Source organism: Limulus polyphemus, unplaced genomic scaffold, assembly GCF_000517525.1.
Source record: "Limulus polyphemus unplaced genomic scaffold, Limulus_polyphemus-2.1.2 Scaffold2052, whole genome shotgun sequence".
NCBI lineage: Eukaryota > Metazoa > Arthropoda > Merostomata > Xiphosura > Limulidae > Limulus > Limulus polyphemus.
The window spans coordinates 162,857-176,683 of record NW_013667662.1 but is presented as its reverse complement, the minus strand read 5'-3'; the positions used below and the strand labels follow the sequence as shown (position 1 = coordinate 176,683).

General features: G+C 35.8%; 1 protein-coding gene across 2 annotated transcripts in view; it reads right to left on the bottom strand.

The window, feature by feature from the left end:
- The window catches only part of LOC106465791, a 28,779-nt gene extending 16,846 nt beyond the window's left edge, over positions 1-11,933 (bottom strand). The window contains exons 1-3 of one of the 2 annotated variants that reach the window (XM_022393727.1): positions 11,517-11,916; positions 11,154-11,186; positions 7,142-7,726 (exon numbers count right to left, since the gene is read on the bottom strand). In XM_022393727.1, coding sequence (XP_022249435.1) covers positions 7,142-7,726; positions 11,154-11,186; positions 11,517-11,801 — 903 coding nt within the window. In that variant the 5' untranslated portion in view covers positions 11,802-11,916. Of the gene's footprint in view, positions 1-7,141; positions 7,727-11,153; positions 11,187-11,516 lie in introns of both variants that reach the window. The other variant, XM_013926023.1, reaches the window with a different exon arrangement.
- Between the last annotated feature and the right edge of the window lie 1,894 nt (positions 11,934-13,827).

Below are 13,827 nucleotides of genomic sequence, written 5' to 3'. Positions count from 1 at the left end.
CCTTAAACTTGTTTGTTTACTTTTTTGCAAGTGCATTTAAACTTTAAGCTAACTATCTTGTTTATTTTTCATGATCTCTATTCTCCTTTTTAAATTAAATTAAATTTCTAATAATCTTGTAAGACCAAAGTAGGTCATAGTCAACTTCAGTTCTCCACAGGTCATTCTTTTCATTGCTTTCAAACTTCACCCATCAAAACAACCTTTTATTAAATATAATGCTTTTAAAATTGGTTTCGTTGTTTGGTATTTTTGGTGCAAAGCAAATAGGCTATCTGCACCAAAAAACCAGTATTGACTATTGATAAGAACAGGGTGAAAACTAATGTTAAGTAATTCCAGAGCCAGTAGAGAGATAAAAAAGTCAGTGTAAATAGTACAATCACAGTACTGCATAGCTTCTACATGATCCAGGACAAGAGAAATGGCATACAACTTGGCAGTGAACACAGAAACTGTAGAGGAGATCCTGCAAGTAACTACCGAGCCACAGCAAACTATGGCATAGCTTACAGAGTTACCTGATTTCGACCCATCTGTGTAAACAGGAATACAAGAATGGTTTGAAAGATGTTCAGCAAAGAGAAGACGGTACTTCCATTCGGGAGTATCCTCCTTCCTCAGATGACTCAAGGAACAGTCACATTTGGAGATGGTAATAAGTCAAGGTGAAATGGGTTGATCATTGGGGACAGCAACATCATTGAATACCAGATCCAATTCAGCCAGTTGTGCCCGGATACGAAGGCCAGAGGTAGAAATTGCAGACCATCTGTTCTGAATAAGCACAGCCCACCAAGGAAGAAAGATACAATCCCAGGTGGGATGCTGTGGTAAGGATTGAAGCTTGGTAGTATACTGTAGAGAAAGTTGCAAATGGAGGAGGTGAAGAGGAGGTTCGTGGGACTGGAGAAGTGTGGAAAACCCTGTGCAGAGCTGAAGCCCCAGATGGTGAATGGGGTCCAGCATCTTCAAGGCTGAAGTCCTGGCAGAACCATAAACCATAGTCCAGTTTGGATCAAATAAGGGCACGATTGATCGTGAGCATAGAACATCAATCTGCTCCCCAAGAGGTTGAAGAGAGGATATGGAGAATGTTCAGTGCCCTTGTACACTTGACACGTAGCTGCTTTATGTGAGGAATGAAAGTAAGCTTATGGTCAAAGATACACCCCAAGAACTTTGCCTCAGGAACAACGGAAAGAACAACATCACCAAGACAGAGCTCGGGATTGTGGTGTGGACCTCGTTGGTGACAAAAATGCATGCAAATGGTTTTGGAAAAAGAAAAGGTAAAATCGTTTGCTGTGGTCCACTTCAACAAGTGATTGAGGGCAATCTAAAGCTGCCGCTCAATAAACCTCATGTATGACTACCTACATGAGATGTGGAAATTGTGGACAAAGAGTCCATTAGCAACAGTAGAAGGAAGTTGTGTAGTGATAGTATTGATCTTGATACTGAAAATCGACACTCAAGACACAGCCTTGAGGAATTCCAAGTTCCTGTGTGTAAGAATGGTAAAGTGTCAAACCCACACGGACTCAGAATCGCCTGTCGAGTAAAGAATTCTGAATAAAAATGGGCAGATGGCTACGCAACCAATATGAGTGGATGTCCTTCAAAATGCCGTACGTAAGCCTTCTCAAAATCGAAAAAAAAAAAACAGAAACAAGATGTTCCCTCTTGAGAAAGGAAAGCTTCCCTGATAGAGTTCTCATGTCTAATCAAGTGGTCCATGGTGGAGCACTGTCGATGGAACACACACACTGGGTGGGCGAGAGGAGGTTGTTTGATTCAAGGAACCAAATAAGACGAGCATTAACCATTAAAAGCTAGTCAAAGCCATTGAACGATACCAGAAGGAATCTTGGTATCCTTCCCAGGCTTAGAAAAAGGGAGGACAATAGCCTGGCACCAAGCATCAGGAAAAATTTTCTCCTGCCAGATATGGTTTAAAACAAACAGAAGAATAGCAAGAGAGGCAGGAGAGAGATGACGCAGCATCTCATAGTGAACATCATCAGGTCCAACTGATATGCTGCTGGACCGATGAGGAGCAAGTTCAAGTTCCACCAGTGTATGGGGGCAATTATAGTCATAGATATGATTGGCCTGAAAGGAAAGAAGCAATCGCTCTGCCCAAGACTTGATGCCCATGAAGACGGGGGAAGAAACAGAAGTGCTGGATGCATGAGAAAAGTTCTCACAGAGAGTATTGGCGATATTCTGTACATCAGCAACTTCCTCGCCATTGGAGAGCAAGATGGAAGAATACCTCCCACTGACCTTCTGAATATTACCCCATATAACTGGCAATAGAAAGAGATGCTAGTTGTGAAGTTAATCCAAGATCCTTTTGGCTTTGACGTCCAACCTACAGAGCATGGGCACAGGGCCACTGGAGAGCGATGTAGTTGGAAAGAATGGGCATGTTCATTTATCAATTAGCTGTTTTTTACTTTTTTTTTTTGTAGGATTTGGGGATCCAAAATAAAAGGAGAAGGATTCAGTGTCCACTGACCCCACCCAACTTGGGGTCGTACGAGGGGACGCACTACAATGTCAAACAAGGACACTGCAGCAATGCCAGGGTTTCATGAGCACTATATCCAAACACCAGCATCAGACACAATGTCCACAACACCCTTGAGACCGCCAAACACTGGTACTCAATTGACTCTATCCTAACAGGACCAGCTGACCAACCCTGGGGGGCCACCCAAAGGCCACTCATCTACAGGAATTGAAGGCCAAAGTGGTGTGCTGAAGTGCCTCAGACAACACTCAACCACCAGGATTCTCTCCTCCCCTTCACGAGTCGCCACACACGGGAAGCACGTGGGTGGATGTTCAGATCCAAGTGGAGGTAACTGAAAATACAGAACCTTCCCTGGGAGGTCCCCTCACCACGTACAGGAATCCACCTTAAGGGTTATTTAAAATACTACAATTTACCAGGAGTCATGCAACTGGGTGTGATGCCTATAAATTTCACTTTCAAAGATTGAATTTTGCTTTTTATTTTCCTCCTGCAGCAAATTTTGGTCACCATTATCTTTCACTTCAGTCAGTCACCCACTGTACCGAAAGCAACAAACAGTAACACAAACACATGGTTTACAAACTCTGAAGATAAGCCAACCGTATCACTGATACACTACACATTTTCGATGACGAGGAACTCACTTTGAGACTAATAATGCTTGGAGACGGCTTGAATGGGTAATGAAGAAAAACTTTAATATAAGATTAATATAACAGCAAATGTAAATCTTATATTAAAATGGTATTCTTCATTTGCTCAGAACATCTCTAGCAAATTGGTTAGGAGTAAAACCTTAGATTTTTCTGAGTCAAATTCTGGCCACAGATGAAAGGCTGAGGAAAAATTAGAGAATTGCAAGCTAAAAATGTTTCACAAAGTTTTGAATTGGAATGTACCAAGAGGTATTTAACAGCTCAATTTGTAAAGACATAAGAAATAGTCATGATATTGCACTTGGGCAGGAAAATCTCGTGAAGAGTACAGATCGTGAATGGCATTCAAAATGTGAGTTAAAATTAAAATAAAAAGAAAGGAAAATGCAGTGAATTTAGAAAATTATTTTATATTATTTTGAATAAATACAAGTTATTGATTCAAACTGCAAAAACAAATAAATAAACAAAATTGTTTTCTTAGATTCTGAAGCAAAAAAGTTTTCAAATTAAAAAATACAGACAAAACATTGAGGCTAATATATATATATGTGTGTGTGTGTGTGTGTGCGTGTCTATATATCTTCATGTAATAGAAATAATTAACCCTTAAATAAACAAAATTTCATTTACAAAACAAGTGTATTCATGTTATGAATGTATTTGATATAAAAATGTGAAGTCTCCCTATTTCAAAAACTTCTCCTTGTTGGCACCTGGTGAGAGAAGTCACTCCTTCCTGTTTTAGGGGTCTAGCTTGACTTCTGATTTACAAATAGCTCTATTAAAAAAAGCCATAACCACTGTGGGCCACTTCACGCTATCCAGATGTAGTCGAAACTTTGTTTCTATCGCAACCACGACAGTAATGAAAACTGGTCTGTCTACACAATAACCATGCCAACAGACAGAGCCAGGTGATTAAATATTAATTGATAGATATTCAATTATCTACACGTAGCAATTACATCAATTAGTGTCATATAAACTAATCGACTAATCAAATTTACAATTAAATGGATTATCGAATGTTATCATTTTCCTAAACTGAAAATGTATTTCCAAACATACATACCTCCGTTGACACTAATAGCTATTTTCCAATCTTCATCTTTGCCATCTAACGTTCCCTTGCTCCAGTCTTTATACACCCCGCTCGGCAATATCTAATTTGCAAAACTTTATGCCAGCCCTCACACGCTCTCTATGCAGGTACTGTATATAAGCACTGTATGCAGACAATCACTTTTTTGAGACTTACCACATTCCGGTCACTAACACTGGCTCTCAGTGGAGAGGGAGAGTGTCAGCAGAGGTACGTATATTTGGAAATACATTTTCAGTTTAGGAAAATGATAACATTCGATAATCCATTTAATTGTAAGTGATAACTTCCAAAACATACATACCTCAGCTGACACTAATAGCCAGAATCACACATTGAGAAGGTGGAGGGGCCGGTGAGGACAGAGATCATACAGAAAGCATCTGCAGAGAACAAATATGTACCACGACAAGTGGTATCAAAGTGGGGAACACTGCACTACATCCTTCACTCTGAACTACAGAAAACTGAAAAGAGTGGAGTATAATACAAGTATGATGGTCCAGCCCTGACCAAACAGCCAAGGTTCCACAACTCGGGTTGAATTTATGGGGAGATAGTGGACCCTTGCATGAACAACATAAAACCTGACAGTGTTCATAAGAGGGTCCAAGCACATCCCACAGGATAGCTAAGCATCAAATCTGGACTAGTTTTACAAGTAGACTCCCGCGTAGGTTGGTCATGCTCCTACCGACATCTGAAAAAAAATTTCCAGGGACCCAGGTAGGAGGATCCCCAACTACACTCCCTCTTCTCCAAGAGTGGAGAAAACTCAACACTCCGAAGTAAATCCTCTGTCCACCACCCCAGCAACTGGGAACTTGATGTGGTAAGGACTCTCAAGCTCCAGTAGAAAAAGTAAGGGGGGAAAGCATTGGGAAATTCTGAGGAACAGGTGAACCACATTCCCTAATTTTTAAAAGCAAACTGATCTTGACTGATTCAGCTCTAAGATCAGCAGGGACTGGCAAAATCCCCCTTAGCTTTACTGATGATAGTCCATGAGTAGTGGTCCATTAGAAATATTACAATATGACATCACCATCCAGAATTGCGTCCAGACGGTCTTATGGAACACCTCATCTTGAGAGAGCCCATTGCAACCAGGAACCATATAAAGGTTGCTATTGCAAATTTTCAATAGAAGCATAACCAACTGGGCAACACTCTCCACTGAGTGGGATCTACAAAAATTCAGTAGGGATCCTAGAAGAGAAAAGAACAATAACTGTTCAGATAACATGTTACCACTCTGTTAAAACCTAGTAGAGGTAGTCAACACAGCAACAGGGGGAAGATGAAGATCATGTCAGATCGTGAAGGTAATGAGATATGAACATGTCAGAAGAAGTCCACATACCAGCTTGCAAAATATCTTCCAAGAATAAGGATGGAAACGATTAAAAGAACCAATTGAACGAGGAGTGGAAAGAGGGGAACTTGAGACACGAATGGGATGAACCTGCAGAAGTACAAGTGGAGATAGAATAAGGTCAAGCAGCCAAAGACGATAAAGAAGACTGGAAACGTGCTGTATCAACTCTGGCTTCTAAAGATTCTGGAGAACGTGCTGTATCAACTCTGGCTTCTAAAGATTTTGGAATTCCAGCAAATAAATAAGGCTGAAGAAAAGGCACTTCCCATAACTCTCGAAGCACAGAAGAAGGTAACCAAATACCTTCCAAAAATGCATCCCAATTCAACAAGTCCCAGCAACAGACCAACCACGACACCAAGGCAAGTCCTGAAGAGGACAAATGTGTCAGAGTTGTAACCAGTAAAGGGCCCAGTTCGTCATCAAATTGTTGAGGCGATTGGTGATATGCTTCAGACAAAGTTGAATGGAAGAGAAGTATCTTAAAACAGTAGTAAGAGTCAAATGAATCTGTAAAAATTGTGACCTATTAAGAGAGATAAGTTCATACTTGGCACCCCCATAGATCAAATAATAGATCCAACCTTTGAGTGTTCAAATATATATATCATCTTCACGATGATACGCTAGGGCATGTTGTTGAGATAAATGGGGGAGGGAGGCATAGTGACACCCTCACGTAATTGTGTTGCAAACCTCCCTGCATGCACAGCAATATCAGGAGAAGGCAGAAAACAAAGCAATCCCCTTGAGAATGATCAGACAACAAAGCAGGGGTAAACTCAAAAGCAATTGGTTGCATCTCCAAAACTTCACAAACCTATGTAACTAACTGCAGAAAAGGGGGTAGATGATGGCTGATCAGATGAGTCCTCAGGAGAGGAAGCCCCAGTGAAAGAAGGAGCAGGAAACATGGAGTCTAAATTCTCCTCAGAATATCCCATTTCTGAATGAAAATTCAAATCAGCACGTGGAAACTTGTCTGGAGAAGGTGGAAAAAAAAAAAATCCTCAGCATGAGAGTTGTGTCATAAGAAACAGGAAAAAAAATCAAAACACATAGGAGAAAGGGAAAGTAAAGAACAAACCTGACTAATGAAATCCACAAAGAGATATGGAGGAGGAACATTGTCCTCAACAGGTAAAGAGGGACCTAGTGTCACCCTCCTATTGGTGGAGGGCTGTTGTTGAATGATCATCACATCGTGTACTAGCACAGTGACAACAAGTGTCTTAGGTTGGAGATAGCTAAAGACTAATGATATGTACAATATTTCAAATGAAGAAGCATTTAAGATCTGTTGGTATTCAACTGGTCGAAGTTGATGAGCATGGTTACTGTGCAGACATATCATTTTTAATTATTGTCATATGGTAGTTGTTAAAAATGTGTTAGCCTTTAATTTGAACCTTCATACATTCACTTATATTTACTGAATGATACTTTCCCATACTTACAGTGTTAGCTAAGACTAAATGTATTTTCTGTAGTTGATCTTCAGTGGGTTTTCCAACTGGATGTGGTGGTTCATTGGTTTTTGAAACATTTGCACAAAGAACAGCCTGTCGTTCAAAATCTGACAAAGGAGCTGAGCTCAGTCCTCTCATGTGGCTACTTCTGTCCATTTCTACACAAAACACATGGTATGGTTCAGCACCCAGGTAGCCATTAAAGTGAGTTAATGATGTTAGCTGAAAGCCATGCTTCTTTGAAGAAAGAGAACACCAACTATCTTTAAGATGAATGTCATCTGATAATGCCAAGCAAGGCTTAATTATCATCCACACTGGATCAGGTACAGTGCTTAAATGTAATTCTGTGAATCCTGTCTCTTTTGCTAAGCAGTGCCTTTCCTCAATAGTTTTGTTTGGTATATTGGTCAACACAACCCACTTATTTCTACAATACTTGTGATCGTCCTGTATACTGTTATCATGACAGTAAACAACATCTGGCTGAAATTCACATGAGGCAGAGACTGATGTTCTTGCTTGCAAAGCCAAAAATGGCATTCTGTGTTCAATTAGTCCTCTTTTTATAGCCTGAAAAAAAAAGAACACAAGCCAGTTGTTAATTTACTTAAACTTATTTGTATGTGAATCAAAACTGTAAAACGTTAGTTTAGAGTTCATGAACTTGTTTTATATAGTAACTTAACATTTCATTAATTTGAGTAGTATATTATGAATAACTAGCATAATTCATACCTATTATACCATTACCAGTATGACTAAAAATCCCTTCATTCCCAGAGTAAAACAAAGGTTCATTTGGCCCATCTAAAAACCAACCTATTACAAATACATATAGAAACTCCTTTCACATATTCAACTCATATCACTAAAATATTCATCCAATCTCCTCTTTGAAACTATTTCAATACTGCAGCTTCTATAACACCTGAAGAAAAACTATTATATATGCCTCTGAAACCTTCTCTAGCAAAAACATGTCAAAAGATTGCAATATATCCCCTCAAAACCTGCAAGCACCATTTTACCTCTTCTCTAACAACATTCTTCCTACTCTTTGCACTGCCACATTTACAGATAAACAATTCACTCAGTGCCATGGTTTAATGTTCCATTACTTATATGAAACTTGAATCTGATAACCTTTGGAAAATTTGAAGGGGAATATTGTTCTTCATGATGGTGTAAAATCCCAAACTCATATGGCAATATTCTAGAGGTGTCAGGTTTTTAAAGGGACAACATTCTTTACAGTAGATGTCAGTGACTTGCTGGTGATAAATTTCCACAAGAAACAGACAGCACACAATCCACTTGTTTTAAAATAATATATATATTCAAAAGTCAAACGTATGTACAAAAATTTGTCACTATTGTTTACCAAAGTTGAATCTAGAGCTTTAAATAATTATCATCAAAAGTCTACACAGGCTGGTTCAATTACTTTAGAACCCAACTGACAAGACAAATTATTTCTTCTCTCCTCTGTTATCACAATACAATTGGGAATAGGTTACCACAGTTGTATCCAGAGCTTTAAATAATTCTCTTTTACGTCAAAAATCCACACATGCTGGTTCAATTACTTTAGAACCCAATTGACAAGACAAATCATTCTTCTCTATCTCTGTTGTTACAATACAAACTGTAAAACTTTCACTTTAGAAATCTCCCATTGTGGCTAAACTGACAATCACGCAGTCACTTCACTTTTTTTCACTTTTGCTTTCACTAACTGACTATTTTTCTCTCTGTAGCTGCATGTATTTATAACACATGATAGAAAAATCCAGAAATTTCTGGCCTTCCAGTAACAACAATATTACACATAAAGAGAAAACTTTAGAAGCTTCGAGCAAGATGACATGAACAATATTACAAATGCCTAGTACAAAAATTAAACTGCATACATAACATACAACCCGCATAGGGTTACGTAACAAAACTTTTCACAATCATAGTTTTAAAATAATTAACTTTTAACACTATTGTTATGAAACTAAATAATCATTTAATATTAAATTACTAAATAAACAAAATAATAACTTAAACTGAACAATCTTGTATATTTAACAAGAGAGAGAATATACATGTACCCATGGCAGTGATATAGTTAAACAGTGGACTAAAACTAACCCTATAGGCCTTACAAGTTACACACATTCTTGGTGAAAACCCCAGATAGAGGGTTTGAATACTCTCTTGAAAATAATTTTAGCAATTTCATCACCAAAACTTAGACCAACCATTAGTTTAAGATTTTATTGCATATAGTTAATACTAACTATACAACAGTTGCTTATGAGGTATAACATTATGTCGTTAGTTAAACTACATTAGTTTAACTTTGATTGTCAAACTTATAAGTATTGTAAATTTCCTGACTATGTCTTGTTATTATTAAACTTTCTCAATGCTTAACACCCTTACTTTTCAGCTTTTACAGAAGATTTAATTATTTATTACTTCCTGGTGTTTGCTCCATGTGTTTCATTAAATGAAAGAAGTTAAAGAGGAATCATTTGTGTAAGTATGTTTAACATGTTTTCTTTTTATTAGATTTAATATTGTTATATTTTAATTACAAAACCAATACTCTAGCCATTTATTGTATAGTTCAGGTATTTATTTACTTTCTTATTTATTATCTTAAATCTTCATAAACATTAGTTTTCAGCTGTACTCTTAGTAATGTCTTGCTACTTGGTTCCTTATATAAACAGTACTATATGTAATAGCAATTTATCTCAATGCTATGCTCCTCCTAAGTCATCATCTTGTAGCAGTTTAATGGTTTTTTGTTGGTCACATGATGTTCTTGGAGAAACTTTTGCTTATATATGGTTACACTGATGTTACTTTGTGCTAAAAACATTAAATTTATAATAGTACTTGATGCCAACAACTAGTGTTTGTATGTTGTTATTTCTTCATTATTATTTCCACTGACTGTATTAGTTAGAACGATTAATGTACCTAATCTTATTATTTGCAATTTTAACTTTTATTATTATAATTTTATTATAAAGATTGTTTTACATTGTTAGTTTAATACATCTATCTAGAACACTAGTCTAAATCCCCTAAGCTGGGCAAACCTCATGAAATATTATTGGGTTTACATAACAAACGTATTGTACGCATCAAGGGTACTCAAGTGATGAAACAATGCATTCTAACCTTTATAAGTAAGAATGTAATAAAAATGTTTTTAATTAGATATATTTATTACCAGGTTAATTTCTGGTTTTGTTCTAAGTAGGTAGTTTTTTCTGATTGCATTTGAGATTATATAATAAAAAATATTAACTTTTCTTCTTGAGTAATTGTAAGGCCAAAAGTTTTAAGTTACCACTCAAATGAATGTATTAAATGTACTTAAGTTTCCTGTATTGTCAATATAAAAAATATATAAATACAGATAATTTTTGTTAAACTACCTTTAACTTTATGGCTTAAAACAGATTACAAAAACTACACATGATGACAAGTACAAACACTCCAGTAAAACATTTATAAGTGTTTCAACTGTTAAAAATCAGTTTTATAATATCACCATGATTTTGCATATGTGCTACCATATTACTCTTTGAAGAAAATAATATTATTAGTATAAATTTAAGAAAACCACTGGTGATTTTAATCAAGAGACCAAAAAGCTGTATTATCCAGAGATACAGTTTATGTTCTTCAATTTCCATTACACTGCTTTTACATATATATATATATATATTAGGTAACAGTGGTATTCCAAAGCTTAATTGTTGTACTCATAACAATTTTATTCTTAACTCTGTATAATACTTGTTACACCTCTTAGTCTTAAAATACCATTGTCTGTTTATCTTCTTTAAACAAAGAATGTATATCGAAAAAGTTATTTAAAAAAAGCTGTAAAAAGTATTCTTGTTTTTGAAACTGTTACTTCTACATCATAGTAAAAAAAAAAGAAAGATAATTTATTTCAGAGTTGAAAACAGTGAAAGGAATGGATTACCTGCTTGAAAGCAGCTTGTTTCATGCATAGAACCTAGAATAACATCACAATTTGAATGTTGTTTCAATTGCAACAACCTAAAAGAGCTTAGAATTATATCATGCTTTGAGTGGTTCACTTTTGGAATGATCTCTTAAGTGAAAATGTTAAGGATATATTTTGGATCTGACTACATCATTTAAAAAGAAAAAATGATATACAAAACCAATAAATGACATATGTCATGCTATTTAGACTGTGAAGTATATAAGAAAATGTTCAACTATTGAAGGTAATATTTTGCAGTCTAACTGTTGGACTAGAATTATTAATTTAGTACATATTATCTTCATTATGATTTAAAAAATATAATTGAAAACTTACACAACCCAAAAACGAGATAAGAGTATCTCTGACATCGGTACTGGTCCGAATATATCTGTGGTTGTGATGCAAGTTCAAAGACGAGCCAATTATTAAGTTTCGCTGACTACCACTAAAGTTAAATATCGAAAAGCAACTGCTTGTTTTATAGAAACCAGTGTTACCATTACTGAAGCTAGCACTAACATTAAAATTTTGATGACCTTTAACTAAGGTTGGTGATCCTTTAAAACCTCCGATAACTTGACACAACGATATCTTTGAATTACGAAAGCAGTTTGCCATTATAGATTAAACAATATTTATATTTAGAGTCATGTAAAACAAATCATATGAAAAAGATGTATACATATATCGTGCCTGTGTAGACTAGTTAAAGCCAACAGATACCCTTGTGCGAACATATAGATATCTGCGCCACCTATAATACGTAATTAAAATAAAATAGGGTATGGCAAGAAACAAAAACATTATGAATATAGTAATAAACACGTTTTATCGGATGTTTTGAAACTTATAACATCCATCATCAGAGACCTATAAAGTAAACAAATTAAAATAATATTCTGATACAACAGAATTTATTAATTTCAAAAGAACTCCCAATCTCAACTAATTGCCTATATTTCTTCCAGCCTCCCTCTGGTGGTTCAGCGGTCAGTTTACGGAATTACACTACTAGCATCCGGGCTTTGATTCTCCGCAGTGGACAGCACACAGGTAACTTTGTAGCTTTGTTTTATATTCAAACAAACAAATACTTCAAGATATCTTTATAATTATTTACATTTTTTGTTCCACCGAGTTTAAGTAAATAGTTGTACATTTAAGTGTTGTAAAATCTAAATTATAGACCTTATCATTGTTTGTTTGTTTTGAATTTATGCACAAAGCTACACAATGGGCTATCTGTGCTCTGCCCACCACGGGTATCGAAACCCGGTTTCTAGCGTTGTAAGTCCGCAGACATACCGCTGTGCCACTGGGGGGAAGACCTTATCATAAATTTATTCAATGTAAATTATTATTCCTGTATTTTATATTACACTTTCTGGACAAACATGATATAACAGTTTGGAAATTGTTTATGGGGTTAGTATGGTTATTGTTTTCGTTCTGTATGCGCATTGGAGTAAATGAGGGATTTAAAAATTGTTGACCAGTTATGTTAGATAAGCCATGTATTCATAGGTTCATATATGTAATTACCGTATTTTTTGTAAAGATGCTTGACTTTTACAGTTAATACATTTGTGTTTCATAAACGATACATAAAGACATAGAATAGGTAAAAGGAGGAATTGAAAGTCATTTGTAGTTTAATCTATGAATAACCTGTTAGAATTACATTGTTTTTGTTGTTGTTTTTTTGTCGATACTTTAGAAAACTGCTCTTTTTGCATAAGAGAGAAATGGCCAGTAATATCATACATTTTTTGGAAGCATTATGTTCTATTTCATTTAACAGGAATCTACATGTGGTATAGAGGCATATTTGACAATGGATGGAGATGTAGTCCTATCAAACGTTGTATACTCTGTTAAGAATGTTTTGCACGAAGTCATTAGGCACAATATATTGTCAAAACGAGTGTGTAAGTCTGAAAATGTTTCTTTTTTTACGATAGACAGATATTGCAAATTGGTTATTTAGTCTGTGGATCTTATCATCTCGTAAGGATCAATTCTCTCTTTTTTTGTTCACTTTCACATCGAAATTTAATACAGGAATGTTGAAAGTTTGAATAACACATTTTTAACATGTTATATATTATTACGACATCGGCAGTCACGTGACTCTGGTAACACGTAATAAGTTTCTAGAAGGATCATGAAGGCCTGAGTGTTTGTCAGACGCTCTCTATTTTAGTATATAAGCCCAGCAAATGATTGCAGATATACAGATATAACTACAGGTAATTGACTCAAGCGAATGGTAGTGACGTCAATAGTTGTGAATTATAGCGTGTGTTTAAGTTAAAGTGACTGTGTAAATTAAGTGTATTGCAAAGTTATATTGGCAAAGAATAAACTAGTTTTATTTAAGAAAAAACTTGTATCGCTGAAGTTCATCGGAAATAATATTTACGGAAAATTAACAAACGAACAGAGACGTAACAAATTGGTGTCAGGAGTGGGAAGAAAAAAAGAAGATGGAAACGAGAAGTGGCAAATCAAACTACAGCTTAGCAGATTTGATGGCAGCAATACAAGAACAACAAAAGAAACAAGAAGAAGTAGAAAAGCAACAAGAAAAGAAACAGGAAGAACGAGAAAAGAAACAAGAAGAAGTAGAAAAGCAACAAGAAAA